Genomic DNA, 15,758 nt, shown 5'->3' on the forward strand with positions numbered 1-15,758 from the left:
GCCATACAGAAGCTTGATCTTACCTTTTCTCATCACAGGTCTCTTGCATCTTGTCTAAATGGGAGTGTGTATGTTTACTGCTGGGTGGGTGAAATCTTTGCTTCTGTTGCTGTTTCCCCTAATATGCCTACAGGAGCTGGCTGGTACCAAAGGGGGGGGGGACTTCTCTACCTCCATTGCTAACTTTGCATTTTTCTTTAATACGGTGACAAGTCGGAAGACACAGGAGTATGTTCAGAAAGATGGTCAGTTCCAACCCAGAGTCTCAATTATATGCATATCTGGGCAACAGCCAGAAGTTTGGTAGCCACAATGCGACTCTATATGGGAAGTCCCCCCCCCCCTCAGGAGAATAATGTTTCCTTATTTTCAGACAGTCTCCAATTTAGGAAAAACAAGCAGATGTGCATCAGACATTCCCACATCCAGAATTTACACACACTTGGAACTTCAGCCTTTGCTTGTTTTAGCCACCCATCTTCACCCATTAGTATTGTAGGCAGTATTTGTAGAATTACATTATTCTTCCTAGCAGAATGTCTGATATTAAGACAAATGACTTTGTCCCATTTCCCGTTTGGCACTCTGGAAGCTGCTGGCGAGTCGTACGCTCTCCCATAATGACAGCGGATCTTCTATCGGCATCAGCAATGCGTGTTTGACAGAGATCCAATCATTGTTGCTTTGGCAGACCCATAGCGGCTAATTAAAGACTTAATTGATAATCAGCCAGAGATGATTACAGGGTGCTTTGTAGGATGGGAATAATCTGTTCCTAATTATATGAGTAAATTCTATCTTTATGCATGAGGACATGCAGAAAAGACAGGGAGGTTGCCATGTGTGTTGTGGGTAAAAGTTGGTGTTTTCCCTTTGCATTGAGCGGTCTGCCCTCTGCACCAGCTATCTCCGGTGCCTATTTCTCCAAAGCTGCTTCTCAGCCCTCTGAAGCCCAGCCACTTCTACCTGCCACATGTACATTCTTTTAGCATCCCTTTGTGTTATGGTTGCCAACCTCTAGGTGGGGCCTGGAGATCTCCCATAATCATAGCTCATCTCCAAACTACAGAGATGAATTCCCCTGAAGAAAATGGCAGCATTGGAGAGTGGACACCACACTGAGGTCCCACTCCTCCTCAAACCCTACCATCCTCGTGTTCTACATGCAGTTTTTAAAATCAGATCTGGCAGCCCTGGTGCTCCCTTGCAGTCACTGGTACTCCCCAAACATAATTCCTGCCCTCCTTTCCATTCCATATGTCACTTTCTCCATAGCTGCTTAATAGATACTGCAGTTATTTCCTCTCTCTGGGAACAAGATATAGGTCTGTACTGATACAATAGCTCCAGCTTGTTCTTCTATTCTGCTAGTACTGAAAGGTGTTCTGGAGGGTACGGACTGGTAGGTGCTGCTACAGCACAACAGAGGGCTCAGGAGCTGATGGTTATTTGCATTTGCTTGGCACTGCACTGGTGGGCCACTGTTGACCAGGAGCTGGCAGAGCTAAGCTACCAAGGTGCCACTCAGCTTGGACCCTACTAGGGGTGACAATGATGGGCATAAACTTGTCTGCCACATCCTTCTGGCACGGGAGGAGGTGACAGGCAAGCATATACACATGACTGTCTGAGCTCAGTAGCCTCTGCTTTGTTGCCAGCTCTACTGGTTTTTCACAGGCTGTTTTAACAACCCAGTCCCCTCCTGACAGAAGTGTTTTAGTAACACCCATCGCCACCACCCCTCTGAAACTGGGTCACTTTCAAAATTAATAAAGTCGTCCTCCCCTCCACATCTCTAGGTTAGAGAAAAATCTCTCCTGAGGTTTAAAAGTGAGAAGCCAGTGGGTTCTGCAATTGCCTGACAAATCAAGTTTAGCTTGACATTCTCTCTTGGTTGTAAACCTGTTGATTTCTTACCTCAATTTGGAGCCTGGCCTGCAGGCAACAGAGAGCAAGTGTTCACAGCAAATTCCCACATTTCATCGTCCATGAATCACTGTGAACTAATAAAAATGATCTCAGAAGTCTGGCGACTGATACAGAATAAAGGCTTCGTAATGGCATCATGAGTTGTGAGTGAGGAGGCTGAAACTGCTGGACTGCTGCTATAGAAGTTTATGGGAATCCAGCCACAGCCTGGCCTGTGAAAACAGCTGATGAACTAACTGGTTGAGCACAGCAGAGTGGACAGATGTGGTCATTTGGAGATAAATGAAGCCTTTACTTCCTGAGCTTGTGTTTGGCACAACTGGGTGAGGGAATGTGTATTATTTATTTGGTAAAATACTGATATCCTGCAAATATGCTCTTAGCTCAAGGCTGACTAGGCAGCTTACAAACTAATTGATCCATTAATAAAAAAAACAATAAACAGTGAATTATATGTTTCAATGTTATGAATGCCATAGATCTGCCAAAATAACTCAAAATTTTAGGGTTCACCTCTTCACACACATGCTCCACACACTTTGAATTCCAGATGTTGCCTTTGCTCTGGGCTTTATTTGTATATCACTGGGTATTGTGCTTATCATTGCACTATAATCATTATTTGCAACTGGATTGTGTTGGGAATGGTTGCTACAGAGTGATGATAGTGCAACACCCAGTGATATGTAAGTGCTGCTCTGGTCAGCTTCACTTTCACTGAGCGCCCCCCCCCCCCACTATCTGGACATTTGCAGATATTCAGAGTTTGGGTCAAACTACACATTATGCTTTATATGCATTCACCATGGAGACTTGTATCTACAATATGGTTGTTAGTTCCTTTTGGGAACTCATGTAACAGATACTATGTAGTTTGGCCCAGAGACTGAGCTTGCTCAACCATTGTTCAGCCCTTCACAGAATAAGTCTGACCTTTCCTTTGCTGTGGTCTTCAGGGCTTTGCAGCAAAGCCCCCTCCCCCAGTTAATTTGTAAAATAAGGATCCAGGATGATCTAGCGTACACATATTGCATGAGTGGGAGTCTCCAACCTTTTCAAGTCTGCAGACACCTTTGGAATTATGACACAGCATGCTGGGCACAGTCACATAATGGCAACCAAAGGAGGCACAATAGAGCTCCCACAGATTTCTTCCAGTCATACAGTGAAGTTTCTTGTGGTGTAGTGGCAGCTGCTGCAAAGCAACATCTGCACAGCCAATCTAAGCTCCAGTGGCCAATCAGAAGCCTTCCTCAGCAAAAGCCCTACCTGGTTCCACTCACTTTCTGAGAACACATTGTGAGACCCCGAAAAAGTGTCAGTGGGCCTCTTGGCAGCTACAGGACCATGCTGAGGACCCCTGATCTAGAGCTAACATGAATATTCACAAATATTCAAAATTTGCAATATATATGTGTGTGTGTCTATATTTTAATGAGATTAAAAAGATTATTCCTGGCATTTCTCATTAACTACAGCTGTCATATAATAAATACTGGGGGAAGAGATTTGAATCCTTGGAAGATTTAATTCACCTGTTGAAATTTATGGGGCCTCAAATGACAAATACTAAATTTTGAAACCAAATCTGTTTTAGCAGAGAGAAGCAACTTAGAATAGAATCAGAATCACAGAGCCAGAAGGGGCCATACAGGCCATCTAGTCCAACCCCCTGCTCAATGCAGGATCAGCCGAGAGCATCCGGGAGCTCTGGCAGTCTTCAGGCAGTGGCTGGACAAACACTTGTCAGGGATACTTAGTTTGGCGCAGTCCTGCAAGTGGGATCCCATTGGCTAGTCCTGGAGAAAGTGGGTGCACGTACCTTCAGATAACTTTCAGTAAGTTTGGACCAAAAAAAGGAGACCATTGAAGAACTTGCTGCCTTATTCTAATTTTGGAGCAGTCATCTCTAAGCATCTTGGATGTTTCTTATGCTTCAGAGTCCAAGCCATCTTTCATTTTAACTATCTGAATTTTACACTCCTCTGCTGCTTTCGCAATTCTGTTCTCATCAGCGCTGGGGAAACTCTTTTTTGCAAGCGGTTCCTTACAGGGTCAAATTCTTACTTGGAGTTTTGAGCCAACAGCTCCATTAAAATCTACAACATTACCCTCAACTCACATCAGATGAGAATCTAATTTTGCTCTTTTGGGAGGCAGATTAAAAAAAAAATTCCTTGGACGTGAAGCACAGGGCCCATCAAGACACGATATGATTAACATTCTGCCCCTTTGCACACAAAACAATTCCTGCCTGAGATGATCAGATGGGAACCGTTGACCTTGGCTTGTCAGCATGTCAGAACACTTTGTAAACAAAAGCAGCAGACAGGTATATTGTAAATGTTAACAATGTACAGATCATGTATTCTAGCATTTTTCATTTCACAGTAAAAGCTACAATGTGACTACCTTGCTGCAAATGTAAGTAAAAACACTCAGGCACTAAACAAAGTGGCCCAGAGGTCCATACAAAATGCACAAGAAATCACATACACTGTGAAATGTGACTGATACATTGCATCTGTCCTGGCTTTCTTTTCTTTTCTTTTTAAACCTTTTGACTTAAAAGACATTGGTAAACATCCCAAGAAAAGCCGTCAAGAAAGAATGCCGCTCACTTTCCTGTTGCTTGCTTGACCTTGGAGTCTTGCCATGGTGGACGTCATCTGAAGGTTCTGTCAGCCCACTCACACATGCAAGCCATCACTAGATCCTTCATGTGTGAACCAATCTGTTGTGTGCAGAGCAAATAGGTGTGAAAAACCTCAGCTTGAGACCCTGGAGAGCCTCTGCCAGTCTGAGAAGACAATACTGACTTTGATGGCCCAAGGGTCTGATTCAGTATAAGGCAGCTTCATATGTTCATATGGGCCTTCATGCCACATTTTTAACTTCATATCTATGTTTCATGGTTGCATCATTGGCCCTAGGAACATGGATAGGTTTCCCTGTAGCAGTGCCCTTCATCACCACATTTAGTCTCTGCCCATTCCTGGCTAAGGTCTTGGGGACCCAGGAAAGTTTCTAGAAACTGGTGAGGGGTAGTTGTCACCTAACACCTAGGTTGTTATTTTTTTTGCTACCATTTTGTTTTTCAGCAACAGCAAAAGAGACATCAAGAGGAACAACCTAGGAGAGGCTCTTGGTTGCCTGGCAACTATTTTTGAATCCAGGCAGCTATTAATCGCCAACTCACCAGTGACCCACTAAGACTTCATAGAACCACCAAAGCTGGGATATTTATGGTTTTGTGGTCCTTTTAATGCTTGTGTTGTGTTTATTTGCAAGCCCCCCTGAGAATGTTTTTCATGAAAAAGCTGGCACAAGAATGACTCCGAATCACTCAGAATAATGCAGAGTGTCACACAGTGTAGTTCAAAATGCAAGCTTCCCTGACCTGACTTGCTGTACTGGGATAACATCCAGGCTGTTTATGTCATGCACCTATATTTCACAAAGACTTGGTGTTGCAGTATTGGCTCTATGAATCTTTTGGATACTCCATTTCCCCCCCTTTCAGAGAACTGTGGTGTAACACTTTGCAGAACTGGCAAACAATTCCTTAACTGTTGTGGCAACACAACAACATAAAGCAGGATGTTAGACAGGTATTGCATGAATGCTACAATGCTTTTGTAGGTAGATATACTCACATAAATATGTAAGATTAAGCATCTGTCTCTCTCTCTCTCTTACATTACTATCCCATCTTTCCTCGAAGGTGCTCAGGTACACTCATGCAGGTTTTCCCTCCTCCATTTTAGCTTTGTGAGGGAGATTAGGCTGAGATACAGTGATTGCCCAAAGGTGATCAGTGATGAAGATTTGAACCTGCCTGTCACCATTTGATAGTCTACATTATTTCTCTCAAGGCAGGTAATTCAGTTATTATTTTTAGGTATCTCAAGATCACTGCTGTCTACTCTATCAGGAGGAGCAAATGTTAAAGTTTTTCTTGGGCTGCCTCTGTTGATGCACTGGTTGTATAAGTACATGTGTGCATATGTGTACATAAGAAAAACAGCAGGTCATCGAGAAAGCTAGGCTGAGCCCCACTAATACTAGCTTTCTGCATGCAATATTTTCCAGGTTTCCCACTAATGTGGTATCCCTCCCTTTCTTCATACAGAAGTCATGCATTTCCCTAAATACATGCACACTGAACATAGCTGGTTTCCAGGGCATCCTTTGGAATTCTCACAGGAATTCCCCTCCTTTGGAAGACGCGTAGGCACAAATTGATGCAAGAAGCTGAGGTGTTTCCTTAACCATGTGTAAGTAGAGCTGGTGCATGGAAGAGAAAGTGCATATGATTAAAATAATCGTGGAAATTTATCAGATATACCCAGAGGGAAGAAGCAAATTTGGGTGAAAAAAGACCGAGTGCATTCAATCTGGATTTTGAATACAATCTGGATTTTGAATTCGAAGTTTCAGATTTTTGATATGCTTCAAAGCTCAGGCAGTTCCAAAATGAGATACATAATGTAAATTTCCACCTCTAATTTTTAGCACAAAAGGTTTATCAATCCTTGTCTGCATCTTCCTCATTAGCTGCTATATGTATGGAAGCTGGAAGAGAGGAACGGTTTCGACAGATTCAGAGAGATTATGTGCCGCAGGGGTTGGATAAAATAAAGCCACGGGGATTATATTTGGTGATTAGCCAGGAGAACTTCAGAACAAGGGAGGTGGGCACTGTACAAATGCACCACAACACAGGATCCGATGAAGGTCATTATCTGAGTCACCAGACAGAACATCACAGCAGATATCACAAAGGGAGGTGAGCTCCACTCACGATCAGTGCTGGAAAGGATGTGGCCATTTTGAATTTCTTTACAAATAACAGAGTTTTCATGAGGGAATGAGAAGTCAAAGTCACACTGGCAACTGAGACACATTTTGGGGTAGCCTTTGCTTGGAAGGACAGGCTGTTTAGGAAAGTGTATTAGAATAGAAGCTCAAGCTCTCTGACACAGTCTTGGAGTCACTGCGGGAAGAGCCGTTGGATATCAGATCTACAGAGAGGCGCTTCATTTTGCTGCTGTCCTCAAGTTCTTCCTCTGGGTTGCCGATGACAGAAGAGACTGTTGTTTCCATCCGGCTGACCTTGTACATGCTGCTCTGGGTTTGGAAGTACCGAGCGGACTTCATTTCCAACCCTTCATACTTGCTGGCATTGATGAAAGGGCACCACCGGAAAGCGTGCTTGAACCCCATCCGGAACCTGGGAAGACAGACCAGAACAGCTGCGTTACAATACGGCACATGCCTAAAGGAACGTTCAGGGCACAGATTTAACTAGCATTTGATAACTGCTACAGTCTCACAGATCCAGGCTCCAGATTTTTATTCTGAACTTTGGATCCTGTTTTTCCTCTATACACACAGGGCTCTGCGTATATGCGGGGCTCTTTTTGTAGCAGGAACTCCTTTGCATATTAGGACACATGCCCCTGATGTAGCCAATCCTCCTGGAGCTTACAGTAGGCCCAGTACTAAGAGCCTTGTAAGCTATTGGCTACATCGGGTTTGTGGCCTCAGTACTGGTCCGAGCGCACATGGGACCCTAGGCAGACTGCTACCCTGCTGCCCCCTCCACAGCACTCCCTGCTTCCCCCTGCAGCGCTGCGCCCCCTCCCCTCCTCCCTCCCTTCCCCACCCCAGGTGTATTTCAAAGCCTGGAAGGGCAGGTGAGCCAAGCTCCCAGGTGATCTAAAGGGCCCCCCGCCAATCAGCTGATCAGCAGGTAAAACAGCACAGCGCTCACTGTCTTTGAGCACCATGGCAGGCTGGCAGCAGAAAAAGAACTGCGTCCTGAAAGGAGGAGGGAGCAACGGTGACGCCCTTTCAGGACACATCTCTTTCACTGCTGCTGGCCTGCCGCAGCACTCAAACGCAATGAGCACTGTGCTGTTTTATCTGCCGATCAGCTGATCAGTGGTGGGAGCCTTTAGATCACCTGGGAGCGTGGCTCCACTGCCCTTCCGGGCTTTGGAATACACCTGGGGTGGGGAAGGGAGGGAGGAGGAGGCTGAGGAGATGGCAAACTAGGTGTTTGCCTTGGAGGAAGGGGGTAAAGGCTGAATTCGGTGCTCCTGCCCTTCCGGCGCCCCAGGCAACCACCTAGTTTGCCTAGTGGGCAAGCCGGCCCTGTGTGGTCTAATATGCAAAGGAGTTTCTGCTACAAAAAAAGCCCTGCATGTATGCTGACCACTAACCTCACCCCCCAAGTGAGCCTAAGAAATCAAATCCCCCCAAAACTGAATTGCCTGTATACCCATGAAGCATATTTGCATAATTCCTCTTAATTCTGCATTATTTATTCTTGGGGAGGGGGCTAGGAGCTACAAAGCTGTGCCCTTGGTGACAAATATTCAGCTATCAAATATCTTATTAAGGCTTCTAATATGTCAACAGACAATACTTACCACACACACATTTTCATGTTTCTAGCTGCCATGGACTAGAAACTTGTGTTATGCAGTTCCAACAAAAGTGCAGATTCTCAGGAATCTGCCTTCTGGATTTCTAACAAATTTTTGGTTCCCAGGCAGACAAGCAGTAGGAATTCTTTGTGCTAGCCAGCCATCTGTTAACCTGCTTTTCCTTTCTTGTGATTACTTTATTTTTTTTAAAGCATTACTAGAGAAAGACCATGGAAGTACATGCTATTGACCACCCACTGATTTTCGTGGAGTGTGATGCATCTGGGTCTTTAGCTTCCAATGCAACCTGTACTGCTCCAGAAGACAACAATAATGAGGTTCTGCTGATATCTTGCTTTCACCCACATTTAGAAACAAGAGTCTAGTAGCACCTTAAAGACTAACAAAATTTGTGGTAGGAGATGAGCTTTATCTGAAGAAGTGAGCAGTGGCTTACAGAAGCTCATACGTGGCCACACATTTTTTTAGTCTTTGAGGTGCTACTGGACTCTTGTTCTTTTCTGCTGCTACAGACTGACATGGCTACCCATCTAGATCTATCACCCACATTTCAAACCTGTACCATCATATTGCAGAGTTCAGATTTTTATTTAATTTGCAGGAATATATTTAAACACATTCAAAAGTTGCCAGTCTGATTTGGCTTTTCATAATTCAAATGTGTACCATATATGTAATTAGTAGGGTTACCATCCTCAAGGTGGGACTTGGAGTTCTCCCAGAGTTACAATTGATCTCCAGACTATAGAGAAGAGTTCCTTGGAGGAAATGGCAGCTTTGGAGGGTGGACTCTATGACATCACACCCCCTCTGAGCTCCCTCCCCTTACTCTGTCCTCCTGAGGCATTGCCCCCGCTTCACCAAGAACTTACTAAGCCAAAGTTGGCAAACAATTTATGAAGCCACCATATGTTTTCATAAGCAATATAAGATAACCACCAGAAGCAATAAAACTTTCACGCCAAGCATGCAAATATGCGTTTTTAGTGAAGTTAAACAAAAACAGAACTAAGAAACACTGAACATTCTTGAAATTTTTCCCACAGTCTCTCAACAATCACAAAGAATGATAGCCTCTTCAAATAGGACTTAATGAGGACGAGGGTGAAGTCTTTAATTTCTTAGTGTTCCACTTGTGATGGTGCAGAGAGAATAAGGAACTGCTTTTAAAAGGAGTCCTCACGGTTTCGATAGTTAGTTCTTCCTCAGCCTCTTTCTCCTGACATTACACAGAGCCACAGCTCTACTCTTTACAACATGGATCCATGCATGCTCTAATTTGCTGCTACCGGCTCTTAGCAGCTCCATGTTGGATCCATGTTGTAAAGAGTAGAGCTGTGGCTCTGTGTAACGTTGGGAGAAAGAGGCTGAGGAAGAAATAACTACTGAAACCATGACGACTCCTTTTAAAAGCGGTTCCTTATTCTCTCTGCGCTGACACAAGTGGAACACTAAGAAATGAAAGACTTCACCCACGTCTTCATTAAGTCCTATTTGAAGACGCTATCATTCTTTGTGACTGTTGAGAGACTTTGTGGGAAAAATTTCAAGAATGTTCAGTGTTCCTAAGTCCTGTTTTTGTTTAACTTCACTAAAAACGCATATTTACATGCTTGGCATGAAAGTTTTATTGCTTCCGGTGGATATCTTATATTTCTTATCTTCACACTGGTTCCAGCTGTATTTACTACCATATATTTTGAAGCTGTTATAGTCTATTGAGGCAGTGATCCCTAAAGTGGCACCCATTTTATTTATTTATTTATTTGATTGATTTATATTCAACCCTATCCCAAACAGGCTCAGGGCAGATCACATACAGATAAAATCAAACAGATACAGTACAATGGAACCAATAAAATCTGTAAAATCAATAAATACAGTTAAAACAACGACATAGCCCAATACAGTATGGCATAGGCGGTGGGCTCATAGTACAGGTCAGGGTATAGTTAGCAGCCCAGATACCATAGTTGCAATCACTGTGGGGGAGGGTAGCCAATGGTATAGGCAATAGGGCAAAGGGCATCCACCCACCTCAGCTAAATGCCTGGTGGAACAGCTCTGTCTTACAGGCCCTCCGGAAAGGTAACAGATCCGGTATGGCCGATATCTCCACCGGGAGCTGATTCCACCAGGTTGGGGCCAGGGTCGAAAAAGCCCTGGCCCTGGTCGAGGCAAGATGGACGTCCCTTGGTCCAGGGATAACCAGAAGATGTTGGTTGGCAGATCACAACTGCCTTCGGGGCTCACATGGGGAGAGGCAGTCCCTCAGGTTAACCATAGGTTAACCAATGTATTTCCTGGTGCCCACTTCCTTCTTTCCCAAAGTATCTCCTATAGTGATGTCACTTCTTTTCTATTGGTGCAAGAAATGCTTTGGAAGAATCCAGGAGGCATCAGTTGTGTTTGCAGGCAGCACCCATTCAGAAACAACTGCCTCCATCTCCAGACTTGGCTTTGAATGTCCCACCCAGAGTTGCCAGCCTCCAGATGGGGCCTGGAGATCTCCTGGAATTACAATTGATCCCCAGATTACAGCGGTCAGTTCCCTTTGGAAGAGTGGGCTATATGGCATTATGGCCCTTCCCCAACCCTGCCGTTCCCAGGCTCCAGCCTCCCCAAATATCCAGGAATTTTCCAACCTGGAATTGGCAAGCCCAGACTCAACACTGTGTGATTCCCCTCTCTCTGGCAACTATTTTCTGACTGGTCCTGATTTCTGTTGCTGCCATTTTGTAGTGCTGCCCACTACTTTTCTCAATATTCCAGAAGTGACTCAGCAAATTTGCCCCCTCCTCAATATTAAAATATCTGAACTAATCAGACCACCACAACAAACTTATTTCACTTTTAACTATATTGGAAGCAAGCGCTGTATCTTACCTCTCATTGAGACAACAATAAATAATGGGGTTATACATGGTGGAGCTCATGGCCAGCCATAAGATTCCCAAGTAGACCTGCTGAATATATTTTTGCTCATACCAGTCAATTTTAATATGCTGCAGGAGGAAGTAGATATGGAAGGGTAGCCAGCAGAAGGCAAAGGTGCAAACCACGATGATCATCATCTTCACCACCTGCAGAAGAAAGACAGCCTTGTGTGGTAACAACACCCAACTGGTATCCAGAAGCAGGAAGAATGAAGCCACTACATCCTTACTCACTAAAGTGAGCAAGAGCCTTACAGTGAGCATTACAGAGAAATCACACCAATGCTGAGAAAAATCTGTAATTCTGCTGTGGCTATTTTATAAATGGAATACCCCAGTGCATTTTCCATTGGTGTCTTCTTGTTTCAGCATATTCAGATAAATATGGCCCCACTTGGAAGTTTGGTCAATGTAACCTGATTGGCTCCCCTCTTCGCTAAGGCCCACTCCCTCCAGTCACAAGAAGCCTATCTGTTCATTTGTGTGTGTGTTTTAAAATTTATTTGTGTCCATTGCTGTTCTTCACAAATAGCAGGAGGCTTGCCTTATCTTTTTCCTTGAACATTGCTGGTCACAAAGTGTTCCGGATTCTGCCCATTCCTGCCTCCCCACCACTCCATTTGAAATGCTACCCATAGCATGGGGTGTGATGTCAGTCCCTCTATATTAAGTCCTTCTGTACTTTGCGGGCTGCTGATCTGGATGCCTTTGGTGGCAGCCAAGAACAAGCTCAGCCAAGTCCCAGTAGCTTTGCCAGTGCTTCAGGGGCTACCTGGTTTAGACCTTGAGTGACAGTGATGATTGGTGTCAGCTCATTGACTTCTGTTACACTGCCAGTTTGCAGGACCTGCCCACCCCTTATAGACCCTGCTGGTCAAGTATGATTTGAGTGACCCCAGCAGTGCTATCTTGGTGCCTGCTTCCCTTTGCCAATTCTGGGCTTTTGCACATTCTCATTTTCCTTGCTTGCAAGTTCCTGTTTCTTTGGGAGTAGGGGGTTCTGTTCCACAAATGTTTTGCTCCCTCTACAGTCAGTTTGACATTATATTGCGATATGTCCAACATATCTGTAGTTTAAATCTTCGGGGAGATATACTGGACAGAAACCAGTGTGGACAGAAACCACTGGAGGGAGCAACATGTGTGGAACAGAACCCCCCCCCCCAAAACAACAGAAACTTATAAGAGAAAAAAATGAGAATGTGGAAAAGCCCACTGTCAGCCAAACAGTGAGACTCTGGTCTTCCTGCAAGTTTCATTCTCTGCAGAGTAAGCCTCTCTTCCTGAGGCTCAGGTGAAGTGCCAAAAGCTTCTTTGAGCCCAGTGTGACCTATGAGTGATACCATTTTTGAAAAGGCTTGAAATACACGGACTCTTGGGATCATGTAAGGCATACGCAATGTGCCTGCTGTCCCATCTTCACCAGGCAGCATAACGTTAATGTTTTTTAAAAGGATTATGTGTGTGTGCATGCACATGGAAGTAATGGATGGCTTCTGGCTACCCCTAGCGGGGCTTGGACATTTCAGAGAGGTGGTTCCTATTGCCTGACTCTGCATCCTGGCCCTGGTATTCCTTGGAAGTCTCCTGTCCAAGTACTTGCCAGGGCCAGCCCTGCTTAGCTTCAAAGATCTGATGAGATCAGGCTTGCCTGGGCTATCCAGGTCAGGGCCATAGCGTGAATGGTTTAATTGGAATAGACATAGAATTAATTGTGTATGGGCCATATTCTTGCAGTCCCACATTGCTATTATCTACAAATCCACCCAGAATTTGAGGAACAATGCATCAGCAAGGCTTCTAGTGTACCACCAGCTTAAGTAGTAACCTGACACCCATGTTAGTGAGAAGCAGCTGGGGTACAAGGCACAGAATCTCTGGGTATTGAACACATGGCTGCAGAACAACTAGTAGCTACAACAGAATAAGAGAGATTCCCAGTAAAATTAAAAATTGACTGTATAAACTCTTAATTTAGAGAAATAAAATCCACCATTCCCTAGAGAAACAGTGACCTGTGATATAGGATTGGTTGGCTTCATGTCTCTAATTTCACAATAACCTCTTAGTAACTGCATAGGAAATTTCTTTACATAATATTTTACACAGCTTTGGGGGGGGGGGGGAGGAGAATAAGAATAAGAATTGGTTTTATATCCTTCACTACGTGAGTCTTGGAGTGGCTTACAACCGCTTTAAGAACATAAGAGAAGCCATGTTGGATTAGGCCAATGGCCCATTCAGTTCAACACTCTGTGGCCAAAAAACAGTGGCCAAAAAACCAGGTGCCACCAGGAGATTCATCAGTGGGGCCAGGACACTAGAAGCCCTCCCACTGTGGCCCCCCAAGCACTCTTTCCATTCTTCTCCCCACAACAGACACCTTATGAGGTAGGTGGGGCTGAGAGAGCTCTGAGAGAACTGCTCTTGAGATAACAGCTCTGAGAGAACTGTGACTGGTCCAAAGTCACCCAGCTGGCTGCATGTGGAGGAGTGGGGAATCAAACCTGGTTCTCCCAGATTAAAGGCCACCACTCTTAACCACTATACCACAGCTAGTAGCAGTCACTTACCTTGCGCTTGGCAGACTCCTGCTCATGGTAGCGGTCTGAAGAGTCCCCTGGTATCTCACTAGCCCACAGGGTAATGCCTACCATAGTGTAGGCGTAGCCTATCACTATCAGTGGTAAGACATAGCTTAGCACAGTCACAGAGAAGTGGTACCTGGAAGGAATGGAAGATTGTCAAATTCTTGCTATAAACAAACGGCTTAGAGACCTGGAGCAGCTTTGGACAACTTCACCTTAGTTGGCCTCTGTTACATCTGGCACTTCCATGGCAGAGATATGATCACAGGGATGGAGAAACTGCACCCCACTCAGCTCACCTGCTGTGAACAACAAATGTGGTTAAGACCACACCCCTGACTGTTTTTGGAAATCCCACAAGAGTGACATCTCTAGTCTTCTGGACTTTCTGCAGCTCCTCATTAGCACAGCAACAAGGTCAAGCCAAGATTACATTTATAAGTATTAAGGTCACCTTATTAAATATGTAGCAGCAATTGATTGCTTTTAGTGGTCAGGCCCTAAATCATCTCTTTATTGGCAAAATAATCATAGCATGGCATCTATTGACACAACTATGGATTGAAAGTGTCCCAGAAGTTCAGTTTTAACAAATAGTATTGTTAAGTTTCCGAACCTGAGGTTTTGCAAGAAGCTCCATTTTGGTCAAGGTACCTGGGTTTTAAAGGGCATATCGAAGAAACTGGTTTAGATTTTTAAAGCCCTGTGTGCTTTAGGACGCAACTGCCTCATAAGAACTACTAGTGAAGTCCTGCCTTGGGTTCCTTGCTTTAAGGAGGTAGTTAGGGTTGCCAGCCTCCAGGTAGGGCCTGGGATTCCCCAGAATTACAGTTTATCTCCAGACTACAGAGATCAGTTCCTCCAGAATGGATGCTTTGGAGGGTGAACTCTATGGAACTGTACCCCACTGAGGTCCCTGTTCTCCCTAGGCTCCATTTCCAAATCTCCAGGAGTGTCTTAATCTGGATCTGGGAACCCTATTCTAGCTGTCAGCTTCCAAGAGCAGTGTCTTTTCTGTGGTAGCTTCAGAGTTGTGGAATGGATTACCCTGCTCTCCATTCATGGGCAGTTGAAAATACTTGACAATAAGGCAGTGGCCTGGGGGGACCTGTTAACCCTAGGGTGCACTGTATGGCAGCACATCACTGATGAGGTCCCTCCTCTCCCCAAACCCTGCTGTCCTTGGCTCCACTCCAAATCTCCAGGAATTTCCCAATCTGGAGTTGGCAACCCTATATCTAGCTGTCAGCTCCCAAAAGCAATGCCTTTCCTGTGGTAGCTTCAAAGTTGTGGGATGGATTTCCCTGGTCTGCATTCACGGGCAGTTGAAAATACTTGTATTCTTTCAGGCATTTGGGGATTAGTGGTGATGAACATTGTTTGATGTAGTTATAAATTTGGACTTTTATGGCTTTTCTATTTTTGGTATAGATTGTTTTTTATTTATGTTTTTCAGTTGATGCAAATTGCCTTGGGAACAGGCAGTTTATAAATACAGCAAATAATGCTAGGAATAATCTTGAAAGGTGCTTTGCCTCAGTTTAGCAAATTCAACTACTTTTTTGGTGGGTGTATATATTTTTATATTTATGCGTGTGTGTTTGAACCTGGAACTACAACTCCTCCAGAGTCAACTGCATAGCATGCACAGACACTGTCTCTATCTCAATACAAATCCTCAAATCCCAAAGCCCAAACTGCTACAAAATCTTAATTCTGGGGTTTCTGGATGCTTTGGAGGGTGAACTCTATGGAACTGTACCCCACTGAGGTCCCTGTTCTCCCTAGGCTCCATTTCCAAATCTCCAGGAGTGTCTTAATCTGGATCTGGAAATATCTTTCTTCCTGAT

General features: G+C 44.5%; 1 protein-coding gene across 1 annotated transcript in view; it reads right to left on the bottom strand.

Moving 5' to 3' along the window:
• Positions 1-6,666: 6,666 nt before the first annotated feature.
• TACR1 (tachykinin receptor 1) overlaps positions 6,667-15,758 on the bottom strand; it is a 102,268-nt gene continuing 93,176 nt past the window's right edge. The window contains exons 3-5 of the mRNA XM_060250599.1: positions 13,894-14,044; positions 11,271-11,467; positions 6,667-7,162 (exon numbers count right to left, since the gene is read on the bottom strand). Of these exons, the coding sequence (XP_060106582.1) occupies positions 6,871-7,162; positions 11,271-11,467; positions 13,894-14,044 (640 nt within the window). The 3' untranslated portion in view covers positions 6,667-6,870. The remainder of the gene's footprint in view (positions 7,163-11,270; positions 11,468-13,893; positions 14,045-15,758) is intronic.

The sequence above is a fragment of the Heteronotia binoei genome, chromosome 12 (genome assembly GCF_032191835.1).
Source record: "Heteronotia binoei isolate CCM8104 ecotype False Entrance Well chromosome 12, APGP_CSIRO_Hbin_v1, whole genome shotgun sequence".
Classification (NCBI taxonomy): Eukaryota; Metazoa; Chordata; class Lepidosauria; order Squamata; family Gekkonidae; genus Heteronotia; species Heteronotia binoei.